The sequence below is a fragment of the Pipra filicauda genome, unplaced genomic scaffold (genome assembly GCF_003945595.2).
Source record: "Pipra filicauda isolate LSUMZ 115617 unplaced genomic scaffold, ASM394559v2 scaffold26_size5592650_pilon, whole genome shotgun sequence".
NCBI classification, from domain to species: Eukaryota; Metazoa; Chordata; class Aves; order Passeriformes; family Pipridae; genus Pipra; species Pipra filicauda.
Window position 1 is genome coordinate 109,116 of NW_024104387.1, and position 18,479 is coordinate 127,594.

Genomic DNA, 18,479 nt, shown 5'->3' on the forward strand with positions numbered 1-18,479 from the left:
AAAGTTGTACACCAAAAGGGAATCACATTTCCTGACAATAAAATAGTATCCAACCCATAAAATGAAATTAGTATGAGCCTTAGAGGCAATGCAAAGAAAGGAAAAGTGCAGAGTTTGAGGAGCACTATACTAAACTGATGAGCTTGAAACCTCTAAGGAAAGTCTTATTTCCTCAGATGAATGCCATGGTTATGTCTGAATGGTGCTTCTATTTCTCTGCTGATATTTTACCAAAGTGTAGCTGTAGGGAAGGGTTTAATTTTATTTTGTTGCCTTATCTCTGGGAACCACTTCAGTTCCGTTCCAATGACGTTCCTGAGAAGCGTAAGACTAGAAAGGGGTTTATTGTGTCTTTGAACTGCCTTTTGCTCTGAGGAATGAGGATATAATTGTAACGTAGGAAGGACAAACTGAACATGTTCAGGCTTGTCCTGCCTGATCTTTCCCTGTTACTTTTTTTTCTTTCTTCCCCCTTGCAGCTAGCACTCATGATTGGGACTTTCCAACTGATAAAGTCTTGGCTAGCCTAGGGGCTAATATGCTCTTAGCTAATATGCTCTGAGCTCTCTGGACAGCTGGATGTGCAGTTTCTTTTGATGCCAGCAAGACCGGGGTTCGCCACTTTGTGTTCACCACCAGAGCATCGATCTCTTGCTGCTCGCGTCTGCAGGATGAGTGCAGAGGGAATCTTGGGCAGATGGCTTTCATATTCCCTCTAGGATAAATTTTTTCCACATGTTTAGTGATCTTTTAAGACTCTCTTTCAGTAATGCTTGGATTTTACAAGAAGTAGGTCTGTGGAAGAAAATAAAGGCAAACATTACCAGACTTAAAGCAAACCAAAAAGAATATCACTAATGCCTTCAAATTCCATGGTGCTTTAGGATATCACAATATTAGTGTAGTTGAAATACAGGATATGTTGGCTATATCTGCAAATATATAGAAAACTTGTGCTCAGTTTGTGTAATTTCGTAAAAAAAAAAAAAAAGACTTTGAGGCCATTACGAGCCTTGACCTGAAGCAGGGATTAAAGGTAAAGATGTTGGTACTAAACTCATGCCATGTTTTTTACTCAACTGCTGCTATCTGATAACTTACTGAAGAGCAATGAATTTCAGGTCCTTTCCTGCTGCTAATCCATATCTCTGCACTCTGGTTGGGCTCTTTGTGTTGGCTGCTGCCATTTTGATGAGGATTGGCAGCCACCATATCTACACTGCTGATGTTGGGCCTGATCCTGTAAACCATTTTCAGCTTTTACTGGCTCGCATCTTTTCCATATTGATGTTTTCCAACTATCAGTTGACAGTCCCCAGCTGATATTTTCCAACCTCTTTTCCATGATGCCCGTGGTGCAGCCAGGATTGCAGCATTTCTTACTAATTCCTCAGAATCTGCATGGGTTGTTTTACTCTTACCCTGTGGTTTTTACTCAGACAAGTTTCTACTGACTCAAATCCATGCTTAAATTGAGTCAGGGCTCCAGGATGTGTCCCTAGGGCAAAACCTGTTTCTAAGGGAGCTGATTCCTGTTGAGCTGGGCCAGCAGACAGCAGTGTGCAATATCAAGGCTCCTGGGGAAGAATTCTTCAAACAGTAATAGGGATGTCACACAATTTAAAAATCTACATGTGTGTGCTTCTCTCATCAGTGGTGCTGTAATATGTAGGTACTGGTGTTGTGTTGTCAGGGTGCTGCAAGACACAGCAAGTTGTGGGTTCCTGTGCATCAGAGGCTGAGGCAGAAAATGGCTTTTGGGAGATCCAGGGAAAAGAAAGGGGAGGGGAAAATTGTGGTCCACTGGTCTGAGCACTAAACTTGCCTGCAAGACACCTAATTTTTAGGGCTTTTTTTCCACCATGATCTTTATGGGACCTTACTAAGGCACTTAAGATTTCTGTACTTCATTTTGCTGTGGGTACATCTGGGGTGTTTGCACCACTGTTACCCACAGGGATGTTATGAAGATAAATTTTTAGATTTAAACTGTGAGGTTTTTCAGCTGCCACTGCATTAGGTCTGTTTCTGTATGTAAAAAAGGAAAACTTTATAACAGGACTATTACAAGGACTGATGTGGACCCAGGTCTGGGGATCTATGCACTTTGGACACCCCAGTATTTCCCTGGTGCTGTACAGACATATGTCCAACAGGCTTGGCAGCACTTTGGAGTCTCCATTTTCATGTTTTTGCCCCGCCGAAAATAAAATCAATGTGAAATGAAAACACAACTTTTTTTACCTGTGCAGAAAAGAAAAAAGCCAACAACCTCAAAAGGTAAATAATTTCCTCATCAGTAAGTTTATCCATTTATGTGGACCTCCCTGGTCCTCCTACTGAAAGCAGGCAGCTTCTGCAAGACTCCAGGATATCACAGGTGCCAGTGTAAAATTATTGTCACTGCCAGCCACCAAATAACATGGCCCCTTGCCGCCCTCAGTCACCTGGTTGTAGCACCTAAAATACAGCTGTTCCCTAAGATGTCCTGACAAAGAAGTGTGTGGGCTCTGCCTCTTGCAACAGCAGATGGCTTGAAATGTAAATCTTCCAGGTACAGCAGATCCCAAGTGTGCCATGGGCCAGCGCTTTGCCCACCGCAGCTACAGAAATGGCTCAGCTGGTCAGAGCACGGTGCTGATAACACCAAAGCTGTGGGTCTGATCCCCATATGGGCCATTCAGTTAGGAGTTGGACTCAATGATCCTTGTGGGTCCCTTCCAGCTCAGAATATTCTGCAATTCTAGATAATCGGATGTTTCCAAACTCCTCTGCAGACAGCTGGCGGCTCACACGTTGCTCACCCCTCCTTGTTTCCAGCTGCTAATTTGCAATTAAATGCAACTAGAAATACAGTAAACACTCTGCCTCGCTTTTTCCTTACTAGTCCATCAGGTAGCTTGCAGTTGCTGACATTTGGTGGTGAACGGAGTAGGCTTCTGCCATAAGCGAGCGGCTGGGTGGAGAGCTGCCCATGAGGCTGCCTAAGATGTGGTTCCCACTGAGCGCTCCCATAAATACCAGTTCAGCATAATGCAGTTGATACTAACTGGCATCCCTGTAGGTGGTCTCTGTAGTGATGAAAGATGAAATGTGGTGAGAAGAATGAACAAAGTGCTTTTTCTCCCTAAGGGGGAGTGCCTCCAACTGAGAGCAAAGGTGTTTGAGGCAGAGCTTGAGATGCAATTGCTGCAGCAGGTCAGTGTGTTCTTGTTCAGGGCTTTGGCAATGCTGGAATCCACCAAAATACCCAAGATGCATAGAAGACTGCAATTATGTTTGACTGGTATGAAAAACATTAAATTTGTTTTTGATTCATTCCTCCGAAAAGTGCAAGCAACTTTAGTTAGTATTGGATGTGCTTTTTAACCCCCCAAAATTATTTCCTACTATGCTAAACAAAGCAATTGAAAGTACATCACTTAGCGAGAAGTTTCTAAGCCATTCCTTGGCTAGTGTTTTTCCTACAAACTGTATAGAGGAGAAAGCTACTCCAATTTGCAGCTATGAAACACAGAGCAGCCACCTTTCTGAATATATTTAACATGCAGAAACCATTGTCATTATGGATGAGGGAAACAAAGTACTTAATTGGAGGAGTTCAGTAAATACATTAGCAGGGAGACCACTCCTGGTTTGAGCATACGAAGCCTGCCCAAACAAGCAAACTGTGCATCTTCAGTTAATGGTTTCGCCCATTATTGAAATGGAGTGACTCACTCATCTCATGCAGATGGCTCCTTCTGGGGTCAAACTCTTCATGAAATCAAATCAGCTGCACCACAGCCCGCAGGCTCTGTCTTTGCTGGAGAAAGGATTGGTTTCAGGGGGCCTGTTGTGCAACCAAAGAGGTTGGAGTGGGATGCTGGAAAGTCTTCCACCTGACATGTGAAATGCTTTATTTGTGACTTTTGGGTATTAGTGTTCCAACACTGCTTCCCATATGAAATTAGTCCTTATGTGTACTATTTCATTAAAAGGTCTTATTAGACAAAAGATGCTGGAGCCCTTGATGAAGCATGGCAAGATTTTTCACACCTCAGAGTAAGAGCTATTGGCTGCCACTACTTGTTCCAAGGCAAGATCAGTCTGTGCCATACGTCTGGTAGGATGCTGCATTTACAGTTAGTTACCTCAAGGTAAAGAATTAACTTGTTTTGCCAGGGATTACGTAGCTTAAAAATGTCAATCACATGAACCCAGTCCTGGTAAGAGATGAAATTTAAGTGTCAGACTTGGCTAGTCAATGTCTTCACTATTTATTTACCTCACAGCCTATGGGTGTGGGGTGTAGAGGGGGTCCTTGCTTTTGTGTGACTCCAGGATTACTCTCTGGGATCATTGCAGTAGCCTTGCCAGATCCCTGCTTGCAAAAGGGATTGACAGAGGAAGAAGCTAGAGTGCCCTAGTGGGCTGATGCTGGGAAAAAAAAGCACTGGCAAAATAGCTTGTTACCTATGGCATCAGACTATTTGCCCACAGTCCTGTTGTGTACTTGCCTGTGCCAGAGTATTGAGAAGGCATGCTGTTTGTGGAAAGCCAGAGCATCTGGTGTCTGTGTCTGTTTTTGGAACAGGTCCTCTTGGAAATAGCAGTCACTGCCTCTCTCCTTAGTGCCAGCAGAAAAGGCAGGGGTTCTGGCTAGCCAGAGCTCTCTTCATGCTTTCTTTCCCAGCCAAATCCTACCCCTTCCCCTCGCAGGAACTGCCTGGACCCCACCCCTCATCTTTGGGCAGCAAAATTCAGCTCTGCCCACACACTGCTTTGAGCCAGCTTTGAGTAAGTGAGTACCTCAGGATGGTGGGAGGTAACAACTCCAATCGATGCCAAACTTGCAGATTCTCCAAAGCCACTGGTGTGAGTCGAGACTTGATGTGCTGTGAGTGCAGCTCAGGTTACTATAGCAAATCCTCAACAGTTTCCTGCCCAGCTGAGTCTTTTGGAGTCTGAAGTGTTGTAACCTCATAAAAGCTGGAAAAAGCTGAACTCATTCAAAGATTATTTCACACCACCTACAGTACTCTATGAAGTCAGACATGCTGTAACATATAATTAACGATGCGTTCGGCGGTGAGTCACCGAGTAGTCTAGCAAGCACTGCTCACCTTCTAACCAGTCTGTGCGTGGGAGTCCTTACCCAGCGACACACCCAAACGGAGCGTTTTAATAATTTACCACATTCTGAGCTTGGAAGAGCAGTTTTTGTTGCTTAATTGAATAATTAAAAAAAAAAACACAAAACTAACAAAATCCTAAAGGATTTGCTACCTGTTCGGGAACAAAGCTCCACCATAAAGAAGAAGAAGGTGAGGAAGAACCCCCAAAAACTACTACTTTGTAATGCTACTTTGCATTACTTTGTTTAGAGTATCCAAGAAAAAGACTAAGAGATGGGAGATTGCATCTTTGTGTTATGTTAAACAGTCCCTTGATAAGATATATGAACGTTTCTTGGACTGAAATGTAGCATTACCCTTTCCCAACTGCTTGTCCCAAGCACAAAGTGAGAGTTGTGGTTATTCTTATTTATTCTCTGGGATGTTTAAGAACTGAAGGAAAAAAAGCAGCACTTTCCAGTGAATGAGCAAAAATCGTGAGGTGGTGATAGGAGACATGGTTTTGATTCTGAATGTAGAGGAGGAAATTGAACTTGCATCTCAATGTGATTTGGTATCCTTATCCTTTCTCTGATAGAAATCATAGTAAGAATCCTAGGGAAGAGAAAGAGTGGGACAAACTTGCATGATACTTCTCTGATTACTTTTCCAGCCTCCAAATATTTTCAACTCAGGGGATTTCCTGACATGAATGAATGACTGTGATTCGTGACTCTTTAGTAACCTTCAATGCATCATTCTTCCAAGTGTTTATCTAATCTCTCCTTGTATTTGTCTAAACCTTTTGCTTCCCCAACAATGGTAGCAACAAACTCCACTGACCTTCTATATGTTGCAAGAAGAATTAGGCTTTTCTCTTTCTCTTGAACCAGTCTCTGACAGTTTTGTTTGGTGCTTCCCAGTTTTTGTGGCGGAAATGACCATGTCAGTCAATTCCTAACTCCCTACTCCAGCTCTCTCAAAAACTTGTGGACCTTTATTAGATGTCCCTTGGACATCTTCCTGGGGTGAAAGCTCTCAGCCTCCTCAAGTATAAAGCCAATTGCCATGAATTGTCCTTATTGCTATCCACTGAGCCTGTCCCACTTCTTAGATGCCTTTTTTAGAGGAGGGGATCAGGATTCCATGCACTACTCAAAGTACTGGTGAACCAATGGGTTATACAGTGGCTTAATGAGGTTCTCTGTTCAACTTGCTCTTTCTTTCATGGCAATCCCTAATCTTTGATTAGTTGAGCAATGAGCCAATGGTTTTGTGGAATAGTCTGTGATCTCCAAAGGTCTCATTCCTGAGTAATAATGAGCAGTTCAGAAACCATAATTTCACATATGAATTTAAGACCTGTTTTCCTTGAATGCATCACTTTAAATTTAATCTGCACTGACTTTAAGCTGCCATGTTATTGCTCAATCCCTCAGCCCTCTAAGGGCCATATGCAATTCCCCACTGGCTGTGCTTTTCCCCAGTACTCTTTTAGTTGTGTATCCTCAGCAAACTTTCTTACTTCACTGCTAGGCCAGACCATGCACAGACAGATTGAAGAGCACATGTTCCAGCCTCACCAGTGGGATGCCTCTGATGTGAGCACTGACCACTTACACCTACTTTCTGATGCCTATCTTGACCTGCCCCAGCTCATCCAAAGCCAGATGTTGCAAACCCCCCGTTCAGGAAGTGCAGGTCATATCTCATCCTCGTCTACTCTTCTCCATTTCTAGACATACAGGGTGATACTATATATGAGTGTGAGTCAAGCAACGCCTTAGCCAGCCAGCTGGCTAAAATCTCTTTGGGAATACAGCTTATTCCCCTGCTTGTTATAAATTCATGTAAATGTGCAGGTGTTCAGTGCACCAAGACACCAGTGGGACTGTCTATGCCATGCAATAGGGAAAAGCAGTAATCACACATACAAGTGAAGCTTTGAATTAGAAAAGTGCAGTATTTGAAAATAGGGTGTTTTATCAGAAAAGAGCACACGAGAATAAATGATACTCGAAATTAGTGGCGGATTATGGGCAAAGTATGCAAATCCGCCCACATCTTTTTGAAGCGTAACTGATACGCCTCTTCCGGCAATTAGGCAAGTTCCTCGGAAGAGCACTGTGTTGGATCAAGCAGCAGAACAGTCTGGCACAGCCAGGCTGCTCCAGCTGCCTGGGAATTAGCATCCTGCCACAACCATCTCCTTCACACCCCGGCAGCGGGATCTGCTGTGCCTGAGCTGGAGCTGGTTAGTTCGAACTGGGATTTCCCCAGCAGCAGGCTCTCGTGGGGGACAGATCACTTTGTTGCTGTACAGCCCCTGATGGACGGCCAGCCTTATCTGCTCATACAGAGCACTGTTTACCTAGGAAGCTCTGCCAAAGGAGGATTTTCCCTATGGAAGAAACCCAGGTGTTTTTATTCAATGCCCTGCACTGACCTAATGTTTTTTCTTCAAGATGGAGTGTCAAGTCCCACCAGTAACCTTCCTTTTGCTGCTTCAGTGACAACACATAGGAGTGAATGTCCCTTAAGGGAAGTTAAGGCACAGGTGGCTCCAATGACTTTGGGGATTACTGTGAGGTCCTGGCCTTGTCCCATCCTGTGTCTGATGTCTCCAGCACAAGGCAGCTCTGACATACCTCCGCTGTAGCACTCTTGGCTCTTTGCCCTGCTAATGCACCAGTGCCAATCTTCAACATCCCTCCCTCACCCAGTTCTGATGGAAACAGGTCACACAGGCTGCCCATAACCCTCTTCGTATTTTTTTCCTTTCCCACCACCCAAATTTTCCAGATGTGGCTGCCATTAGAAATAAGCAGCTGAATGAACACTTGTCTGCAGATGACTCATTCTCACCCCGTGAGGGGCTCTGCAGAGGGTGTGGATGCAAAGTCTCGCCACCTCCTTGGACAACCTGCTTTGGTGTCAAGTTCACCAAGTGAAAAAAAGCCTTCTGCTCTCCCCAAATCAGCAGCAGCCAACTTCTGCTGCTCCTAAAGCATCTAAAGCATATGTGGCAAAAAGGACACCCTGGTCATGGTTTCCAGTTTTGTCGAGGCAGTAAACTCCCTCCTTTTCCTGCTGATGCATGGGTGGAGATGGCTATCCACTCAAGTTTTATGTTCTGTCTCTAGAGAAATCCCAGGCTCCCAGTGAAAAAATGTGCAAATTGCAACCAAAGAAGTCTAACTGAGGGGTTATGGTGAAATACAGGTGATTTATCCTAGGTGATTTGTCCTACCTCTTGTGAAGGACCTTCTACCTGACCAGAAGGAAGCAAGTGAGAAAGGGCATCTTTCTGTGGCACATCTCCCTTAAAGGCTACATTTGTTCCCCCTTGGGATTTAACACTCCTTCAGCTGGCATTAACTGTGCTCTGTGCTTAAGGTACCATTGTCTCATGTGCTTGGACACGTGCTGGGACAGGAGAGCCAGGGGAAAGACTCAAAGCACACTTATTCATGTCTTTGTCTGATGTTTTGTCCATGAGGCAGGGAATAGGAACTGCAGAAAGGAAGATTTGGGTTTTTTTTTTTGTTTTCCTCTCCAAGGCGCCATTAATGTCCTGGAGGGTACTGACCACCCTTCACTGGCAGCACTGCCTTGAAGTCTGCTGAGCACTGGGTTGTCCGGGTTTATGTGTGTTACTGTGCCGTTTCTTGCCCTGGGCTGTGGAAACTGGACTAGCTCTGTGCATTGGCATGAACATACCGGGAAATGTGCTAAAATTCTGTAGGCTCAGTGAATCTTTTTTTTGGTTGAGGCTTCTCTGGGTTTGTTTATTTAAGAAACTTCAGTGAAATTTTGTGCTTTTTTTTGTTTGTTTTTAGGAGGAATCTCAACAATATAGACTAGACCACAATGGGTCAAAGATGAAATGCATTCAGCAAGCGTTGTCAAAGCAGTAAAACAAGGTTCCTTAAATGCAACCATCACTAATTTACAATAAGTTACATTATGTACTAAGTTTATGTATCACTTAGTTATCAGGAACACAATGGTCACTGCCCACTTTCTTACAGACTGAAAGCTGTTTACTGGAGCATGTGATTTGGTGTCATGATTTCACCTGAACTTTCTTTGTTTCACCTCAGTTTTTTTGCTTTTCTTTTCTTTTTAACTCACCAGCTCTTTTTCAGCCATAGCTGCCCCTCTAAGGGTATGAGGGGATAGTGTGGCCGAACTGCAATCAAAGAAATATTTTGAGAGTCCTTTCAGAGCTCTTTAAGGAATCTGGGCTGGCGATGAATGCCAGCTTTATGCAGTGCAGTTTTGAAGTAGGAGTGAGTCACTAAAAAACAATCTGTGCTGTCTCCATGTTCAACTTTGACTTTATTAAGAAAAAGAGAAAGAAAACAAACGCAGTCCCATTCACTGCTGAAGTACACATTGATCCTTTAATCCTCAGGGATCTTTAATCATTGGGAACTGCTTCCTCCTCGAAAGAATCGCTGTATTGACGCAACATTTAATTATGCAATTACACCAGCGTGTTTTTCTCCTGGGTTTTGCAGAGCAGGGTCTGTGGCTGGAATGCTAATCGGAGAGCGACTGATACCATCTCGTGGCACACGCAGCCTGAATGCAGCCTCCTGGCTGGCAGCAGCCCCTAAGTACCTCCATGGGTCTGTCCCAGCCTTTTCAGACAGGAAACTAAAGATGGGAATTGCCACCCAGCAAGGTCAGAGCCAGGACTGGAATTTGGTCTGGAGCCCAAAACTGTATTCCATGTTGTTATGCTGCAGCCTTCCTAGGTGGAAGCAGGAGGCGTTGGTGCCCATCCTGGCTCGGCACTGCCTGAGGGGCGTGGCTGGTAGGTACCAGCAGGGACTCTCTTCAAGCCCCCTGTCTGCAAATTGGAATTATTATCTGCCTGCAAATGCCTGATCAGTGGCCTCTCTCCTGCTCCTGTGCCACTGCCTGATGCCCGCATGGTTCACATGCCTTTGTGGGATTGTGTTTTTCATGGAAGTTTTGCAGAAAGCATTGCTTCAAAGCTACTGGGAAATGCTCTGCATATGTGTTTGTACACCCACACATACTTGTCTGGCCAGGCCTCGCTTTCCAAGAGCTGCATTTGCTGTAAACTTTTCCGTATATTTTTGGTGCTTCACGTGTGCCACCTCTGACTTCAGGGACATGTGACAGGATTTGGAGAACTTCTGTGAGCCCTTGCTGTCACCTGTTACTGTTATGTCTTGATTCAGAAACTGAACCCTGATTGCATTCATTTGCCCTGATGGCAGCAGGTCATGAGGTAACATAGAGTAGGTCCTCACTTTGCTGCAGCTGGGAGATGTGGTGCACATTGGGATTTACCTGCCAGTAAATACAGCGGCTGGTTAAGTGTTAGATGGGTAGAAATGCAACCCTCCTCCAGCTGGCTTTGGATGCTAGGATTTTTTGGGGTTTAATCTGTTTACCATGATGCTACTATTAATGGTTTCATCATCAATTCTGCATTCCCACCAGCATTAAGGATGGAGTTTCCAGATGTGTAATCCCAGCTGTCAGCCACTTGTCCCTTCTCCATGGCCACAGGCTACCAAGTGAGTCTTGTACCAGGCCACACTGTGGGTCCTGTGGCAAGTGTGCCCTGGGATGGCCATCCCACTTTTTTAAATCCTTTAAAACTCTTTGAAAGGATGCTTTTAATGCACCCACCACATTTGCCTGATGGCCTCAGGAAAGTGAAAAGGAGAGCCTTTTGTTAGGTTGTTAAGCAGTGCTTGGTGGATGTTATGGGCTTGTGGGATCCAAGTCCTTCTGCTCACATTTTCTTCTTATTTCTCTGAAAGCTTTAAGTCAGGGCAAGCTGCAGCTGCTCCTGTTTGCAAAAACTAGTCCTCCTCCAGGTTCCTCCCTGCAGCCAAAATCCTTGCATCCTCCTGACAGCAGGACCCTGGGACACATCAGTCCCATGCAGGACAGGGCAATGGGCTTTATTCTCCATTTCGTGGCAAGGCTGAAAACAAAGAATAGTGGGCAGCTGTGGTCTTAGCTGACAACCTGAGAGGGGCTTTGCTAGCAGAAATCGCCAGGGGAGAAGGAAGGCTGCTGACTAAAGTCAGCAAGGGACTCCCTCTCTCCAGATGAAAAAGCAAAGGAATTATAAGCAACATGCTGAAATACACAGATAAAGTTACCCAAGTTATTTTGGCCATGAAGCCCAGGACAGTAAAGGCTCTTAATCTCCTATTAATCAACACAAAGCTGGAAGAGGCCATACAATGAACTCAGCTGTCAAAGCTGCTGCGCCCTTTTGCTCCCTTTAATTTAACTGTATTAGTCCTGCCCACAGCCTTTGTTCTTCCACCCTGCTCAGGAAATTTGCTTCTGGTTTTGGCAGGGCTCACTCTGATTCCACATGGCTGGTTTGTGGACAGCCAGAAGGGATGAGAGGGAGGGCAGGAAGGGGAAGAGGATGGGAAAAGGTCCTGTGGGAGCAACCTGCTTGATGTGCTTCTTAATAGTGCCACTGCATCCCTTCCTGCTGAAGCTTCCTCCTGATAAGCCAAACAGGCACAATTGAATGAAGAAGGACTTTGGCTGATATCAGCAGAGATGAGAGTTCATGCTTAAATCTTAAAATAAAAAAAGAGACAAGTGACTATGAGCCAAGTCTTATTCAGCAGGAGCTACCAACCCAGTAAGCATTCCTACCTCTGCCGCCCTACCCTTTGACTATGCTGAGGGGTCATAGTGTCTTACCTTTACCTTAGTTGCTCTGATTTGTGCCACTTGTTCCTCATTTGACCAGTAAAAAATAAGGGCAACAGCTTGACTCTGGGTCCTTTGCTTGCTTAACATGCAGAAAAGGGTCCAGTAAGCACAGCAGAGTGCTGACTGCCAGATGTTTTCTCTGCTGATGTCAACAGCATCACCATCCCCCTTGCCAAAGCGCTGTTCCTCAGGGCTGCTGTGGGGTGCAAACCCCCCCTTACACTCCTGCTGCTTGCTGGACTCCTCCAAGCCACCACTGCCTCCTTCCCACCCACATCTGCAAGGATGCAGCTCCTCTCTCAACAATATCTGAGGGTGGAGGTAGAGTTTTCCTCGTTGGAGGTGACGTGAAACAGCTCTAGCTGAGCATCCAGCAGCATCATTGCAAGAACACTGTCTTCTCAATCAATTGGCATTTGTCTTTCCTGCTGCCAGAAATAATGTTTCAGCACATCTGCCCTGGTTTTAGCACCCTTTACATTGCAGTGCAAATATTTGCATGTCTTCCTATCACAGGAAAAGAGAATGTGTGCAGCCCCTCACCTACCCAAATCCCAAAACTATCCTCAGAGGGCTTCCGAGGTGACCATTTGTCAGGAAAGGAGCCCAGCACTGCTCTGTAAAACACTTGCCTTTCACTGTGGAGGATATGCTCTACTGATGCCATACTGGAGGGGTGGCACAAGAGGTGTCATCCTGTATAATTCATGGATTGTAATGAAAACATTAGAAAAAAAAGAAATTAGATATATCAGAAAAAACTTAATAACCTGCTGTGACAATATGGCATTTTTATGACCCTTGGTTTCACTTCATCTTTCTTAAATGAGCAAACAAACAAATGTAAAAGGTGGTTTCCTGGACACAGGTGAGTTATGTCAAATTTTACTATTTATCCCTGCTGAAGGATGAGATAATGGAGCAGCTAACTTGAGGGTGTACCTTCACCACCTTTGCCTTTCCATCAAGGAATGACAGTGCTTAAAAAGTGGAAAAAGATAAAGCAGTTACAGAAAGCTGTGCTTAAGAAGGTGGATTTTTAAGAGGATATTGAATGCTTCGGGTTTGTCTGGAAAAGAGAGTTTTGAGCTCCACATCTTACTGGATTTCTCTGACTTCAGTGAACAGATGTAAAAAATTCCACAACTCCATTACATCAAGCCCAAGTTTTCCCAAATACATAAACTGTCAAGGTTCTTCTTTCCCTTTCACAGCAACAAATTGGCATATGCTTGCAGTGAAATACTGCATCATTTGTTACTCGTTTTACAGGGGGATCCTTCCCTCATTGATTGCTGTAATTGTTCTTGGATGAGAAGAGTAAAACATACTTACACTGGTATGTGGGATTCTGGACAACCCCAGGGAAAAAAAAGGACCAGAAAGGAAGTTTTTCTGTCCAATGAAAGGTTTTGTGATGTGTTTTTTCAATATCAGAATGAAAGCTTAAAATACAGAACCTCAAAAATAAAAACGCACAAAGCAGAAAACCACCAAACATTTAGCCAGCTGTAGTTACTTATTTTGGTTATTTTATCCTTTTTATTTTGTTAGTAAATTTACTTTTTTTTTCCAATATAAAGTACAAATTCTGGATTTCTTGGGTGAAAATCTGTGTCCACAAATTTGATTTCAGTCACTTGGGAACTGTTTGGCAGATAATTTTAAATTAGAAAGTGGCAATCTGCTGCACTAAAAATAAAAAGTAATGATCCAGTAAATGACTAATTTTGTGGTCTGAGTTAATTAGTGGAACAGCTTGGAGGATGGAAGGCAGGAGGTCTAAATTACTGCACTGAGTCCATTTGCAGAAAGATACTATCTGACTTTGTTGTTATTCATAATAATTAATGAGAATCAAAATATTCAGCTGGGATGTTTGTCATTGCTATTAGTAGGAATGCGTGTGTGTGTGTGTGTGTATGTGTGTGTGTATATATATGTATTTTCTCTTTGATGCTTTTCTTGCTTGTTTGCATTTCAATCCTCAACTGTCTTGCTCTGTGACTTAAATAATACTCCAGAAATTATTCAGACCGCACCTTTTTCTAGCACAGAGGAAACTTGAGGCATTTACAATTAGTGCTGCTGGTTATTCCATGAAAACCACACACCATGGACTGACAAGGAAATCAGCAGTAAAAATTCAGGCAATAAGCAGTCCTTCATCAGCAGGCTCACAGGGAACATCAGTTGGTGGCTCATAGCTCGCTTTTACATCTTGTTTTTGCAACACAGGTTGCTGGGAATGCAGGGATGGCACAGTCACTTTGAGTCTGCACAGACCCACACATCCCAAAGCCTTCTCTGCTGAAATCTAGGCATTACTTTGTTGAAGTCCAAAGTGCCTAAATTTCAATGCCTCCAAGGCACCATGATGGTCTCCTAGTCTTGTGCCCTCTGTGACGCCAGCCTTTGCTATTTCTGCTGGACATTCCCACCCCAAACCTGCTTTCTATGGTAGGTTTTAAGCACATGTTTTAGAAAACCCTTCAAATAACTCGGTTCCTATGGCAGGGGAGACTTTTAAGGAACTAGTTTAGTGGATAATTGCTCTCATTGTTAAAACATACTTCTCCCTTTGTTTTCTGACTTCTCTGAGTTTCAGTCTTCCAGCCCTGGACTTTGCTCTATCTGTGTTTGTCAGAGTTAAAGCCCTTTAGAATGTGAAATCTTCCCATATACCCTTAAAGAATAGGAGGAGTGATTTCCTAACCTTCCCTTTTAAGAGGACAGCAATAACTGAGGACTAATTACTGACTCTATTGATTTTTTCATGTCTGTGCTTGTTTTTTTTAGATAAGTTGTAATTGTTTCTTCTTATCATTGTACAATTGTAGTTAATAATTGCTGTTCACTTTGTCTACGTTCTAAGGATGTGGCCCCCACTTCTGTTAAAGATTCATTGTTTGAGGCTCAGATGGGCAGTTGGAGGGGTGTTGATTTGGTTTTGGGCACCTCTGGAGAAAAGGAAGTGCATCAGTCAAAGTGCTGATTACCTTCTCAGAAGGTTTTGTAAATCATGTTTGTTATTTTTAATGTCTCCTTTTCAAGTGGTAGTGTATCTCTGGTGGGTTTAGTTCTGGCTGTAGGCTGTTTTCTACCATCCTTAATCATCTTGAGTACTTTCTTTGCTTTCCTTAACTTCATTTGATTTCACTGAGAAATTTCAAGGGGTGAGATGATACTTAGATGAATGAAGTTGGTGATTAGATGGGGATTAGATGGATTCTAATAAGCAGATCCTGTGCTGTCTGTGGGAAGATTTCTAAGCTTCATTAAACCAAGAAGAGCTCTTTTCCCCTGACAATCACAGATTTAAAACATTGTATTATACTCTATTAATAATAAAAACGATAAACTATCTTGATAGCAATAGCCATCTTCTGGTAAAACTTCAAATTGTGGTCATATCCAAACCCTCTATGAGGGGATATGAGCTCTTTTATAGTATTGCAACTGTGAGAGGATTGTTCTCATCCAAGTGCCCAAGACTTTGCAAGATGGAGTTATAAATGTCTTGTTTATGATATTTATCCAGTTCCCTGTATTTTTTTCTGTTTGCAGCATTTTTGTTCCTGCATATGTTGGGCTGGTGGGAAGTCTCATCAATACCCTGATAGCAGTGGTTTGGATCCCTTCGCAGACTAAACCAAAGTTAAACCAGCATGTGACAGAGCACAGTGAGTATTCAGTGTTTCTGATAAAAAGTACATGAATAAGGACAGGGGATTGACATGCTGCAAGAACTGAAGTACCTTAGAGTTGCGTTTAAGGGCAAAAAGGTCCTGACCTTGAAATGCTGACACTTTAATGCCTAAATTCTGCTTATGGTAGAGTATTATTTCCTATGTGTCGATCACTCTGCCATGTAGAATTGCAGTCTTCCAGCCCAGTGCTTGATATGTATCTCAGAAAAGGTAAATGTGGACCCCTTGCTGAGGATTAGTCTGGTCTGGCATGGGAGGCAATCCCACTGTCTCACTGGGTTCCTCTGCATGCAGACCTGGCACCAGCTCCCAACCTCCTGCCATCAGCAGAAAGCTGGTGCAGCAGAGACAAAAGTGCCTTTTGGGAAAGGGGGTGGTGAACCTGAGCAGACAGTTTCAGAGTTTCTTACTTTCTACCCTCCACCTGTATAAATAGAGTATTAATCAATATGTCATCCATCTTCTGTAGGTACATCACAGTCTGGCAGCTTGTTTAGCATCAGAGAAATCCTACGTCTGATGAAGTTTCCAGGAGTAATGGAAGTTTTTATAGTCAAGGTCTTGGCTGGGCTTCCCACAGGTAAATCTCCCCCATTACCTGTGATTGCTGATGTATTTAAAATAAGATGACATACAGTGTAGACCAGGCTTGTCTCAAGTTACTGAGAGCACACTGCATTTGATCATAGAGCAGTGAGGATTCAGGTCCTAACTTGATGTTGGATGCTTTCAGATGGTCTCAGCTACAAAGGGTCAGAACCCTGGGACTTAATGTAAAACAGACTACTTGTCATAGGCATCTGTGACATTTGGCAAATCATTTAACTTCTCTACTCCATCCCCCTGGCTGCAAACATTTTTTTCTCTTGTCTGTCATTTCTATTTAGGCTGCAATTTCTTCAGAGCAGAAGGAAATCGTTTGTCCTCTCCTGGAAACACTGAGGTCCTTCCTGATTTTACTTAGTGATTTTAAGGTGTATATGTATCCTAACTGTTTTCCCAACAACTAAAAAACTGTTGGTGGATGAGAGGATCAGGCTGCACACAGGAGAGCCACAGTGTATTTCTTCCCTTGTGCATGATGGTGGTGCTTGTTCTTCTCTTCCTTATATGTTCTGCTCATTTTTTTGTGTCACAGTAGGAACTGGCTGATACTCAAACCCTTCCCAAACCTGCCTGTTTCCCTGCTTCCTTTGAAGTTGCTGTACTGGCATGGTCCATATCTCCCAATTTGCCTGACTACATATCCTTGACCACATTTAATAATCTTCATTTTTGCCTACCCTCTAACTTCTTTCTCCCCATACTTGACCAGAAACAAGTTAGCATGTCAGCTTTGTTAGTGGTGTGTAAGGACAAGGTGATGTTCTCTGCCCTTCCACACAGAAAATCTTCATGGCTCCTTTCCCAGTCAAACACAAAGTGCAGTTTCTCTTGATGATGATTTCAAGAATTGAATTTTGTGCACATCAAAACACATATACATCATGCATCTGAACAAACCAAGGCACTTCCCTTCCAAACAGGGATCTTAAGAGAGGAATTAAGGCACCTTAGCTTTTAGACTTGGCATTTTTTTTCCAATTTGTTTTTGTCTGAAGAAACCCGTGATGTTTAAATAATAAGAAACATGATTTACAAATAAAATTCTAATTTGTAAACGGTAAATTCAGTTTACAAATGAAAGTAGATTTGGCTGTGGAGTGTGGCTGAATCAGAAGGGGGTGGCATTTCTGGGCTTGGTCAGGCTCATCTGTTATTCCTTGCTATGTCACTGGGGGAACAAGTCCAACTGGAGTTGTAGAATAATACACAGGGAAGTAAAGGATTTCTGATTTTTTTTCCCCTGTTTGTGTGTAGTTGGCACTGCTGAGATCAGTTATGCCAGTTGGTCCTACTCCTGCCACTGCAGACAGGACACAATCTTAATGTACTACTGGCTTGCCCTAATAGTGCAATTTTTTTGGTTCTTAAGAAGCTAAACTTCTAAAACTGTATTCTAAAAGGTGTATAAAATTACAGCATTTCATAGAATGAAACAGATGTTTTAAGGGAGGTTTTCTTTGCTGATTCTAGCTCATTTCTCATCTTAAAGTAGCATTCATTTCTCTGTTTAAAAATGCCTGAGACCACATCCATATGAGATCTGTGCATTAATTTCCTGCGTGCTCTCCTTTTTCCAGAGGCCAGGTGAGAAACACTTTGCTTTAGTCATTCCTGCTGAAATGCCAATTCCTGCCTGTTGGAGAATCCATTCTTCTTTTCTCGTGCAAAGCAAAAATGCTCACCCAGGCAAAATAAACATCTCCTGCTGAAAACTGCAAGGCAATTTCTAGGCAAAGAGGATGGAGACAGCAAAGCTGAGATTTAAGGCAGGCTAATAGTCTGTCAATGCATGGCTTGGAGTATTTCCCTAAGGATAGGAATGGGTTCACTTCAGGCACTCCTGCTACACGGATAGCGCTTGCACTACAGCGAAAAGTGATTAAAATCCTAGTGACTTCTCTTTGCAGGTATCTCTTCACTTCAGGTGACTGAACAACTGATGGCAGCTGAAAGGGGAACTGGCCATCACTTAATTCTCTGAGGCTCACAGCTAGAGGCTGAGCTTCTCATGAGCTCATTTACCTTTCATCTCCAGGCTGCAACTGTATAATTAATTAATTGCCCAAATTACAGACCGCTCTCTATTTACTTTGTAAACAAGTTTGTGATATACACCAAAGAAAATCTTTTGTTCCTTATGGATCTCATTGTTGTCTAAAATTAGCTTGTTTGAGACCGAAAGACCCTCCCCAGGAGGGCTGCAGGGCTGGGAACCTCCTCCCTGTGTTGCATAAAAGCAGACCTGGGCTCTGTGCCTCTTGCAGGAGGGCAGCTGCCAGGGATTTGACAGGCAGCAGACGTCTCCAACACGGCCGAATTACCTTCTCAACTGACC

At 43.4% G+C, this 18,479-nt stretch overlaps 1 protein-coding gene across 2 annotated transcripts in view; it reads left to right on the forward strand.

Annotated features, from left to right (window-relative positions):
- SLC22A18 (solute carrier family 22 member 18) overlaps positions 1 to 18,479 on the forward strand; it is a 71,831-nt gene that overhangs the window by 31,973 nt on the left and 21,379 nt on the right. For both annotated transcript variants that reach the window (XM_027737272.2, XM_027737273.2), the window contains 2 exons: positions 15,396 to 15,511; positions 16,008 to 16,118. In XM_027737272.2, the coding sequence (XP_027593073.1) occupies positions 15,396 to 15,511; positions 16,008 to 16,118 (227 nt within the window). The remainder of the gene's footprint in view (positions 1 to 15,395; positions 15,512 to 16,007; positions 16,119 to 18,479) is intronic.